General features: G+C 41.6%; 1 protein-coding gene across 1 annotated transcript; it reads left to right on the forward strand.

Annotated features, from left to right (window-relative positions):
• The first annotated feature begins 336 nt into the window (after positions 1-336).
• Positions 337-11,219, forward strand: rbm24a (RNA binding motif protein 24a). Its single transcript, XM_042434908.1, has 4 exons — positions 337-866; positions 2,101-2,224; positions 2,631-2,685; positions 8,955-11,219. Exons 1-4 carry the CDS (start codon positions 699-701, stop codon positions 9,304-9,306), a joined length of 699 nt encoding a protein of 232 aa, XP_042290842.1. The 5' UTR covers positions 337-698; the 3' UTR covers positions 9,307-11,219.
• The last annotated feature ends 1,052 nt before the right edge of the window (positions 11,220-12,271 follow it).

Genomic DNA, 12,271 nt, shown 5'->3' on the forward strand with positions numbered 1-12,271 from the left:
CATAGATCAAAGTATGGCAGCGATTAAACATAGGCATGAACAAGAGAAAAAAGAGGATTGTGTCGCAGCAAAGAGAGAAAATCCAGTTTATAAGTCAGTGAAAATCAGAGTTTGATGATTTTCTCTAATGTTTGATCACATTTGCAAAATGATGTATCTCTGCTCCTCTTTGTCCCCAACATATAATCAGTGGCATCAGGTTTTGGTGGCCCCTGATGGTTAATTAAACGTGATTCTAGTAAAGACAGCCAGGATCTTTGTGTGTGTGTGTGTGTGTGTGTGCGCGTGTGTGAAGTGCCTCCAGTGTTTCACACTGTGCAGGCTTCCCAGCTGTTTGTTGCGCGCCTGGTGGGCGGGCAGAGATGGACTGAAAGCTGGGTGGAGTTAGGAGCAGCGCTTTTAGGAATGGGTCCCAAACCTATTTAGTTAGACAGCAGAGTTACCAAGAAGAGCTGGAAACACCGGATGGTCTCTTTGGGACAATCCGCTCCATATAACTCCCCTCTTTAACTCTCGGAAGATAAATCTACCTCCAGGCTTCATTTTTTTTTGTCGCGTTTTGTTTTGTTTTCTCTTCTGAAAAGTAACAGCGCTCTCTCTGTCTTTCTCTCTCTTTTTCATCCAAAGAATTACTGATAAGGAGACATTGCACTATTCTTTTTTTTAATTGTTCCTATTTATTGTATTTTGCACTAACGATGCACACCACGCAAAAGGACACGACCTATACGAAGATTTTTGTCGGGGGTCTTCCCTACCACACCACGGATTCAAGTCTCAGGAAATATTTTGAGGTGTTTGGTGAGATTGAAGAAGCGGTGGTCATTACCGACAGACAGACCGGCAAGTCTAGGGGTTATGGATTCGTAAGTATCACTAAATAACACAAGTTTTACGCTTCATTCGGCTCCAAAACATGTTTTTTTTTAAGCACGAACATTCTTCCATCACAAGTGTCTGTTAAAGTGCGCGGCTGTTGCTGTCTTTCACAACATCATGACCAACTTTAATATATCTGCAGTCATGAGATGTTTATGTTTCGATAAACAGATCCTGCTTTAATTTTTCATCTCGCAGCCACCAACTTGTTGCGCGTCGGTTTGCGCCCTGACACGCTTTTTTCACTGAGCTGCCCTCAAACTGACAGCTCTGGTGTGATGAAGGGGTGGGAGAGAAAAAAAAAAGCTCTTGTGATGACTTGATATCACTTTTTCTGAAACAGGTTTCACCATCTCTGAGCTGTTTACGACGTTGCTCATAATGTTGGGAAAATATTTGACTCACACTTATAAAACTTGACTGACAGAAAGCATTTGAGGCGCAGTTGTAGAGACAAAATGCAACCAGATGCTCAGTCAGTACGTTTAAAAATATTGATTGTGATTGTAATCTATTTCTACAATTATGTATAATCTACTGTATGCATGCGTACGAATGTAACATGACTGCCCTTATTTGGCCTCCTCAGACCTAGATTTGAGAAGATATTTGGCATATTTTCCCAGTTAGAGTACAAAGTTGCACAGTCACTGTTGTTACGCATAAATGTCTGTATGTGTATGTTTGGTCCAACATTTCACACCAAATCTGAGGTGAATTTTGTCCTGCTTCTACTACAATATACTCATCATATTCATGCTCATCAAAACCCCTTATGGATAGGTCAGTTTGGGTGCATTTTAGTTGTAAAAAAAGTGTGTAAAAAAAAAGGCTCAGAAGCTCTGAGCAGAGTAATAAAGTTTGTTATATTGGGAGCGATACTGGAGCCATGTTCTGGAGTCAGTCATTTCAACCAGGCTCCCATTCACTGCTGATAGTTTCGACACATCCACATGAGGGTGATGGATGTGTAAGCGGTGCCAAATACCTGCAGCTGTAATAATGGCCACACTCACTTATACATAAAATATATTTTCTCTCTTCTCTACAAACACATAAATGCAACGTTTCAGCACTTAACAAGGCTTTAATCTTTATTGGTCACTTGTTGAGTTCTGCCATTTAGTCTGTTTCCTCATGTGGAGTCTGCAGGAAAAGGAGATATGACTACTTCAGTAATCTACATCTTTCCCATCCTCTGTGTTTTTCCCCTCCTGTCAGGTGACGATGGCGGACCGCTCGGCTGCAGACCGTGCCTGTAAGGACCCCAACCCAATCATCGACGGCAGGAAGGCCAATGTCAACCTGGCCTACCTGGGGGCCAAGCCTCGGGTGATGCAGCCAGGTACAGACAGCCGAATGAAGATCAATAAAACACAGATAATGCGCTTAATTTCCTTAACAAATTCATAATTTCTGTCAGAATTTTCAATCAGATGTGGACAAAAAGAGATAATTTCCAAGATTAGATAATCTGTCCTCTTGTAATGACTCTAAAGTAGCATTTGAAGTGTCTTTGTTCCCACTGTGTTTGTTTGGAATCAATTGGTTTTATTGGCAAAGCAGTAAACAAGAAAATCAAGTCAATCCTTCCTGATTTTTACCTGAGGGTTAATTTGTTTGTTTTTAAGTAGCTTCTGCAGGTGTAGGAACATGTTAGCAAGTTAATACTCAACTAATGTAACAAATCCTAATGAATCCTAATCCTAATGAGGAGAAAGATTTTACAGTTTTACTTTTTGTTTTCGTAGGTTTTACCTTTGGTGTTCCCCAAATTCACCCTGCGTTCATCCAAAGGCCTTATGGGTAAGTACTGATAAATCCACATGTTGTTTGGAGGAGTGTTGGAACATTGACATTACTTACGTAGGGACAAATGATTCATTAACTTGTTTTGATTGAATCTTTTCTCAGTTTAATGTGTGATATTTTTTTAAACCAGTTCTCTCCCCAAATATAATTGATGTCTGATAATTAGAGGTGGACAAGTAGAAGTATGTAGCTTATTCTATTATTATTGTCCACCAAAAAGCAAGTCAAACTGCCTTTTCTAGGTTTGCCTGTTTGTGAACATGTGTGTGACTGTGTATACATACCTGTGTGTGTGTGTGTGTGTGTGTGTGTGTGTGTGTGTGTGTGTGTGTGTGTGTGTGTGTGTGTGTGTGTGTATTGAGTGGACAATGATGGAACGTTCCAGCCTGACTCAATGTTATCTATCTTTCTTTGGTTCGACAGGCTCGGTCTCGGTTAAGCTAACTGTGCTGGTTTGTGGAATAGTTCCGCGAACATAATCACAGATCAGAGAAAGGAATTACCTGTAGACTCAAACACACACAAACAAGCTCTCAAAATGGTGATTATAGATGCATGTACGTGGGTTTCATTTTGACTTCTTTCATTTTATTTGAATAGAACTTAGAGCTTTGTGTGCGGTTATGAAGTGGTGTTGTTAGCTAAACCGTGTGCTTTCTACTTTAATGACCAACAAAAAAAAAAAAAAAAGAAAAAAAAAGCTGGATTGACTGAATATTTGGGGTGTTCTTTTGTGGAAGCGTGTTAACTTTGCCAAGGACGAGCACATTTTTTGTTTCTTTTTATTTATTTTTTATTGCTTTTAGCTTGTGGTTGACCTGTTTTGTTTAACAGGATGTGCTGTTTTATGTGTTTTTTGGCTGTCTTGTTGGAGTGAGTGGTGACTTTTCTGTGTGATTTCTTTTTGTTTTTTCCCCCCAACCCACTGCTTGCGTGTGCTTATAGCATCTTCCTGGTGTTACTAGCAGTTTATTATATTAACACAGCGTAGCAGAGACAATTGCCATATTACTGCTCTGTCATCTCTCTTCATCTGCCTTCTTTTCTGTCTTTATCTCTCTGTCTCTTTCTCCAAATATCGTAAATGTAAGGTCATGTACCGCCATTTTCCAATCCCAATTGTCTTTTAGTTAACTGGGAAGCTATGGCCAAACTTAGTGGCCATTCAAACAGGAAAACACCTTGTAATATGTTTAAGTGCCCGTCTGTGTGCATGTAGATGTGTGTGAGCTGTACTCATAGTCGACTATGAACAGGTGAAAACGTCTGGTCGCGTTGGTACATATGACAGTGTGCTCTCATTGTGTTTGTGTGTGTCTTTGTCTGTCCACATGCATTTCAAGCTCAGCTCAACGCACCAAAGTCTCCAGTGTGACACAAACAAATGTCTGGATCTCTCTCTCTCTCTCTCTTATTCTCTCGGAACGAGCTTTCGTCACATGGGCCCGTGGTGTTAAGGAAAACAAGCGCGCCCATTGTGCCACACAAAGCCCCGAATGCTGACACTGCAGTCGCATGAAGCTCTGTGTTGTGTATGTGTGTGTGTGTGTGTGTGTGTGTGTGTGTGTGTGTGTGTGTGTGTGTTGGGGGGTGAGGGTTAGCTGTCTCTCTCGGTCATGTAAGAGCAGGGCAGGGGCCATTTAAACAGGGTCAGAGTGGGTGTTTCAGGGGCCACATATAGCCTCCATGTTCACGTGCGTACATCCAAACCACCCTATCATCAGTCCATAGCAACACCAGAGTGTCAGGTTGTCACATTCAGCACACATTGTAAACGCTGAATATAATTATATAGAATACAGACAAAAGTATCAACCAAGTACAAAACATATTTGAGCTCTAACCAGTCTGCAAGTCAACAATTTGAGAGCATGCAGGGACAGATTTACAAGTGCAGAACACGTTCTTTTGAGTTTTGTCAGTAGATTTTTAGGGAGTAATAGTGCTTCCTTTCCCTTTTCAAAGCCACGCATGCTCAGTTTTGTATCTCTCATATCCAAACCCAATATCTGCACATTCATAGGTTCTGGATAAGATTTTAAACAATTCTAATGAGGTCATTGAACCTTTTTGTGGAAAAAACATAGCAGACACAAGTTGTTATTATAAGCAGAGTATCTTTTGTATGTCTTAAAACATGTCTGTAGGGGGTCTTTAAGTAATGTAGTGGGATCTATCAGCTTTTGTATTCATCTCAAAGACTTTAACTGTGAGAAACTATGAGTCCAAGATTTGTGAGTGTCCTGGTTGAAGTTTGTTGGTCAAAAAAATTGTTGCTAATCATCCTCTCACATCCTGAAAGTGCTCAGAATCTACAGAAAACTGTGAGAGCAGGTTTCAAACTGATCATCTCTATGACCATTAGGAAACTGCCTCTGTGCTCTCTCAGATCTTGAAGTGATTACAGCTTGATTTAGCTTTGGAATCGCTCAGTAGTTTTTTTTCCATAAACAAAGATGATTAAAATAACACACAAACTAACCTGATCCAAGTAACTTGCTATGTTAGGACTGAAGTCCTGCTGTGCCAAAAGTGAAACTAGACAACAACAGATCCATCTGTGTCATAGTAACAGTCTTATGAGCAACTCTGTGGAAGCAGGACAGGTGTCACACACACACACACACACACACACACACACACACACACTAGATCCTCTCACTTCAGTGTACATTCGTCCTCTCCTTCAGCACAACGGCAGAGAGCCTTTATTTAGCCTTGAACTTTAATGACCGCTGGGTTGCGTGAACACGACATTCCAGTCAAGTCACACACACACAGTCGGACACATCATAGGTACCAGCATTGCTTCACAAAACAGCCTCACAGTTAACTGTGATATTTTTGATATCCTTATTTTATGACCATCCCAGGGGAAGGAGAGTGTTTTTTTTCATTAGGAGGCCAAATTGAATGGGTCAGCCAGAGCTTTGCTTCCCATGGCCACAACCTCTGCTTATGCTATGTGTGTGTCTGTGTGTGTGTGTGTGTGTGTGTGTGTGTAAGAGTCCCATACTGTCCCATAGATACTGTGGTGGGGAATCGGAGACAGCAAAGGTTCAAACTAGAATGCATCTAGCTGGGAGTTTGATTACAAGACCGGTGGAGATGGGTACCACTCTACTTGTTAGACAGTCGTAAAATAGTCTGAGCTGCAGCTTCTACAGTCAATCACATACAGTAGCTGCTGGGGAAAGTTTTGCTGAATCTTAGATGTTCCTTTAATGTAATTTACCCCGAGTCATGAGACAAACTGAAAGCTTTTTAAAACACACATAGAGCTCTCAGTAAGAGTAACAGGTTTTTTTTTCATCCAACTGACGTAGATGTAGAGAAAATGTTTCAGGCTTCTTTGGATTAAATCAGTGGCACATAATCATCATATATGGTGTTAGACAGGAGGTTTAAAGTCCCCTTCCACTCAAAAATGTGTTTTTCTTCTTCTTGTTTTAGTTGGATGTTTAAGCTTCACTGTGCAGAATGATGTATGTGCAGAGTTTGACAGTAGAAAACACAATTAATCTGCTGAAAGTGGAAAGTCTGTGCTCATCGAAAATCTGAGTTTAAAGGGCGGGCCTATGAGCATCATTTGTGACATCACTACTAGTTTGGAGCCAATCGTGGTCCAATATTCAACTTACACAAGTGTGGTGTGGAAACGTGAAGCCTCCAGTGCACAAACACTGAGAATGGACTTTACAGTGAAGTAGGAGACATCTTTAAGTTAAACTTTTAAAGTGAGCAACATTTGCATATTCATATATTCTGGATTTTTAATGAGGTAGAAAGAGTAGATGTCATTCAAGAATTTCTAACCAGGTAGTTGAACTTTTTTTATGGAAAAAACATATCAGACACAAATTATCATTCAGAATATTTAGAGTATTTTTTTCATGTCTTAAACATGTCTGGAGGGGGTCTTTAAATACGACAGTTTACCTGCTTTAGTAGCTAGAAGTCGTGCATTAACAGACAGTAAAATCACATTAAATTTCCATTGCGAGACAACATTAAATATAATGTTGTAAGTGATCAAATCAATATATAAATAAATAATAAATCTTTCTGATTTGGCTCTAACAAGGAATACTAAACTACATGTGTCTTTTTAAATATTTAAATAGCTAACATTAAGGCACCAGTAAACAAAACTGTTAGCTAGCTATAAGGGAATCTCTTCATCACAGAGTTAGACCAATCAGACTAATACTTGCTTCTTTTATTACATATTGGATATCAGCCAGTTAGTGATTTCCACCTCCAGTGTGAGGAGTTTCCTCTCTGTTTGCTGCTGGAGACGGTTTCCATTCATTTCATGTCTCCACCGTGTTCTGTGGGAGTTTCTTATTCAGCCAGTTCTTAGAGATGGTGTCCTGTAAACTCATCCTGGAAACCTGCCTTAACCTGCTGAGTTTCATTAGGTTTCAAAGGAGGGTTTCAGTGTCACATGATGATGACAAACATGCTTTTTTCAGAGGATTTTTTCCAATTAGTGTAACTCAGGAGAAACACACAAAATCTATTCAATCCAGAAATGTTACTGGCTTTTGAAAAATTGGTCTAACATGTGTGTGTAGATGCATGGAGGGTTGTGTGAGTGTGTGCCATATTTGAGGCCGCTGACAGTGACCTTTGCCCTTTAGTAATAGCCACATTAGACCTCTACTTACTCAGTTTATACCTCCCCTTTTTTTCTTTGTGTCCTTTCAGTTGAGTGATTGTGCTGTGCCCTTTTCGTTGTATTTGTAATCAGTCTAGTCGCGGTGGACTATTTTTACATATTTCCTCCTCTCTGACGCCTTGCTGTTGTTTTGTTTTTCCTGTTTTTCTCTGGGCCCACTGTTTTCGGTTGAGATGTGATTGGATTGGATAATGGAGTGCTGACAATAGGGTTGCCACGATAGATCCCGCCTTTCACTCACTTCTAACATTTTCTACACCTCCTCTCTTCTCTCCCAAACACAGACTCCAAAGTGACCACCTGAAGTTCATTTATGCCGACTCAACTGATTATATTTGGTTTTCTTTGATTTTCTCTCAACAGATATTTTTTTTTAACCATCTTCATTCAAACTTACCTACAGACACATCTCATCCTAAAACAGACACATAGCTGTTGTTGGAGTCGATCAAATCAAATTGTTCCAGCAGTGAAGTGAAGCCTGATGTTTCTCATTCCATCTGAATCAAAGTGAGATTGAATTTGACTCTACTTTTCTCTCTAAAGTGGAGGGAGGGCAGTTTTTCAGGACATCAAAGACTCAAATTCACACAAAAACCAAAAGCTTTCAAGTTGCTTCTTCCTGCTTCCACCTTACATTCAAAAGTTGACACTTCTCTGAACCTGTAGTGTAAATTTCAAAAGTTCCCTTCATGCTCGCTGTCCGACTGAGTTTCCAGACCTTATAGAGTCTGGGGGGGCGGGATAAGGCTATGTCATGGAGGGCAGAATGTGCTCATTGTTCATAATTGTTTATTTAATCGAAACATCCCTCTGGGTGCAGAGCCTAGTCCCGGCTCCCCCCGCTGCCTCCCCGGCTCTTTGTCCCGACACAGAGGGGGAAATGGCCAGCAGCGTCCCTTTTTGAAAACTGTCCAGCTGTCAAAGTGGCAGTGACATTTTCACAATGCTTCCCTGGGCTCATCTCCTCTGTCCGCACCCCTGCCCCCGGCACTGTAAGCCCCCTCCCTCCCCTACTCGCCCTCCAGCAGGCAAGGGGGGACAGCACCAGAGCCAAATCCACATGTGACCCACAGACGAGCTGCAGGTTAAAGCTCCCAAACGCTCTCTGTCTTTGTCTTTTCATCTCACCTCCCTCTGCCTCTCTGCAGCTCCGTCTCCACAAACACAAACTCAAAGTGCCCAAAACAGAAACACTGAAACCTGTTTCCCATGATACATCCCAATAAAGAAGATGACATCATCACCCAGGCCTCACTTCCTCCAAATGTGATCATACTGATGTGATTTGACCCAGAGGTTAAATAAGCAGCCTCTGGGTGTTCAAAGTTTTCCTCACCTTCCAATCTTCTTTTCACAGAGAGATTTCTATTTTGGCAACCCTATATTGTTCTAATCCCTACTAGCAGGCATTTCCTTGGTGTTCTTGACTGGTGGATTGGACTGGGGTTGGGTGGTGGGAGGGCGCTTGGCCGCAGTGTGATGGAGTTGGGTTTGGGGTTCAGGGTGGGGGATCTTACTCTCAGACTGGGCTTGCTGCTGAATCAAACTAACCCCTCATATGTGTTTGTTTGTCCCACAGCATCCCGGCCCACTACGTGTACCCTCAGGCCTTCGTGCAGCCTAGCGTGGTCATCCCTCATGTGCAGCCCACAGCTGCTGCACCTGCCACTGCTTCCTCCCCATACATCGACTACACCGGAGCCGCCTACGCGCAGTATTCTGCAGCCGCAGCCAGCGCTGCCGCTGCCGCCGCATATGAGCAGTATCCGTACGCCGCCTCCCCTGCCGCCACAGGCTACGTGGCCACTGCCGGCTACGGCTACGCAGTCCAGCAGCCTTTAGCCACCGCCGCCCCAGGCTCAGCCGCTGCCGCAGCCGCAGCTTTCGGCCAGTACCAGCCCCAGCAGCTGCAAGCGGACCGCATGCAATAGCAGCCACTGCAACCACTGGACACGCAGAGAGGGGAGCCCCGCCCCCAGCCACAGCTGATTGGTCAGGATGAGGAGCAGCAGAGGAAAAGGAAGAGGGAGTGGCTTTAAGGGTGGGCGTGTCAGCGACTCAGAGGCAGAGTCGCTTTAAAAATAAGGTGATAATGATGATGATGATGATGGTGGTGGTAGTGATGATGATGGTGAGGTGGGAACTTTTTACAGTAACTTTCCAACTTGCTGTGCTTCAACCAAAAAATGAGAAAATGAAAAAAAGTCGCAGAACAAATAATGGAAAATGATTTACTATTATTGTTGTTGTTATTACTATGATTATGATTATTATCATTACTATTATCATTGTAGTAGAGTACTTATTTCTAGAGAAGAAATGCAGGAACTAATCCCTGTGGTTGGTATAGGTGTTAAACTAAGCCTTTAAGTCCTATTGCTGTCTTTAACGTTAGTTTAGGAAACTGTTCTCTTTTTTTTTTTGCTTGTGGTGTTCCACAAGTGTTTTCGGTTATTTGATGCCCTCGTAACGTATATATTTATTATTGTTATTATTACATATTGAGGGCTCTCCTTGTTCTTTTTGTCTTTTCAAGTGCATTTTTTGGAGTTAATATTTTCTGATAATCAGGGAAATGGAACCGTTTCCAATGTGTTAGCTATTATTATGTGACCTCTGTCAGGAAGTTGAGGAGTCGTAACTCGTCGTGTCACACATATTTGAAGAACTACCTTTTTATCTTCCTGATGCTGAATGTCCCCTTTTTTTTACTCTGTGTCTCGACCTCTTGACCTATGCAAAGCAAACAGATCACCAGGAGACAAAAAAACAAACAAAAAAAAAAAAAAACAAAGAAAAGAAACAAAAAACTGAAAATGTCATCAACTCTGACTTGACTCTTGGACTAAAAAGGGGGACTTGGCAAACACAACAAAGGCACTGACAAAGGAGAGAGGTTGAAAATGGCTTCAGACAATGAGAAACACTAAATCAGTTGCTTTTCCACATGTTTCACTCACACACGTACACCGACACATGCATCCAGAGTTGCACACATAGCAGTCGAAAAGACAAAGGCAGCACGGTCGTGTTTCTCTCTGGCTCGGCGCTCTGGGATGGAGAGAAAGAAAAAGAGAAAGAAAGAGGGAGAGAAAGAGAAAGAGAGAGAGAGAGAGAGAGCAGCAGCTGCTGGTGGGGGTTGGACAGAGCCGCTCCAGCGCCACACAGACGGATCACTCTGGAAAGAACGCATCACTTGTGCTCGTTTGTTGAGCTGTCACATTTTAATCCCTGGGCCCATTTGGGAACCAACTTTACAGCCCTCCACCCGACACAGAGCCCCCCCCCCCACCCCACCCCATACACACACACACACACACACAGCAGAGCCCCCCCGTCATTCAGCCCTGCCGCTGTCAGCACTTCCACCTCTGTGCTGCTGTAGTCTGGCGTCAGGTACACACTCACAAACACACTTTTTTTTTTTTTTTCACCAAAGCCACCCCAACAACTGGCCTGCCTCATGTCTGTCAAGAAGGTGGGGGTGAAGAGATCGAGGGGGTTGACTCGTTGACGTTACGTTGGTTTGTGTGCCTTACATTTTTACTGCTATTTAAGAGAAAAAAAACAGAAAAAAAGAGAGAAATCTACTATTTAAGATATTTATTTTTGAGGGTTGACTATGTTGACGCTCTGAGAGTAGAGACTTAGTGGCGGTACTGTATTAATAATATGTACTCATCTCAAGGCATATATAAGTTATTGATTAGTTTTAGTAATAATATTATTATAATTATAATTATTAACATACTCAACCAAAAATGTTGATGTAGGAGTTATTTAAGATACAATTCTGTTATGTGCACTGTACATTTTTTTTTTTTTTTATCTTTTTGATCCTTTAGAACATGACATTAAATATCGGTTAGCTTAATGCCTTTTTGTATGGAAGAACTTTATTTAAATGGAGGCCTGTTTGCATGCAGATTGTACTCTGCCTCTTCTGTGTTTAGATGAGAGTAAAAAATAATAATAATAATAATAATTTTGACAAAAAAAAAAACAAGCGAAAATGCTGCTTTCTCCACTAGAATGTATAGTCGTCGTCGAGGTTTCAAGTAGCTGTGCTTCTTTTGCTTCATATTCATCAGATGGGCTGTTTTACACTGTTGGGAATTTTTATACTTGAACTATTTCTTACAAGGGAAATATGAAAAATAAATGACAAAAAAACTTTTTAAGGAAGCTTTTCATTGTCACTGGATGAAGGCATGTAAAGTGTTACTATTTAAATGCAAAGGTCCTGTTGATATTAAAACCTTTACTTCAGAATTTTCAACACCATTTACTCAAAATTGGAATAAAATGTTCTATATTTAAAAAAAAGTTTGGTGACATTTCTTTTAATGAAGTCAATAATGTGAATGTGATGATCATTTCACACACACTAAAGTTCTGTTTAACCTTTTCCTGGACACCAAAAGTTCATCCTTCATTCATTTCTTTTGTGTGTGTCTTATTTCTCTGCCTGCATTTGCCAACAGCTGCAAGGTGACAAACGCATCACACACGCCAGATGCTGCTCCGCTCCTCGTCATGAAACCATCTCAAGAAGACGCTATTTGAAACACTCACATTACGGACACACCCAGAGTTTTCATGGATACGACTGACAGATAATAAAAGTCTCTCAGGACTCAGTCTATCAATGATTCATCCGCTCTCTAATCAATAAGTCATGTCAAAAGGAGTGTGCTGCCGTTTCTCTGCCGTCTTTTCGCTCGGCTCCGGGGAGTATTTCGGTCTCTGGTGAAACATGAAACTGGCCCACACTGAGGTGGGTTATACCATGACACAGCATGGATGCAGCAAAGCCTTATGGGTGAAATCAGCAGCTATAATGGCGTCTGACCTCAGACATATTAAATTAAAGCTTTATTAAAAGGATGATGGACG

Source organism: Thunnus maccoyii, chromosome 15, assembly GCF_910596095.1.
Source record: "Thunnus maccoyii chromosome 15, fThuMac1.1, whole genome shotgun sequence".
Classification (NCBI taxonomy): Eukaryota; Metazoa; Chordata; class Actinopteri; order Scombriformes; family Scombridae; genus Thunnus; species Thunnus maccoyii.

Bases quoted from the DNA above. Each gene is read 5' to 3' on its own strand.
- rbm24a (XM_042434908.1), top strand. From the start codon at position 699: ATGCACACCACGCAAAAGGACACGACCTATACGAAGATTTTTGTCGGG. The intron at 2,225-2,630 runs GTACAGACAGCC...TTGTTTTCGTAG, and splicing joins GCCTCGGGTGATGCAGCCAG to GTTTTACCTTTGGTGTTCCC. The intron at 2,686-8,954 runs GTAAGTACTGAT...TTTGTCCCACAG, and splicing joins TTCATCCAAAGGCCTTATGG to CATCCCGGCCCACTACGTGT.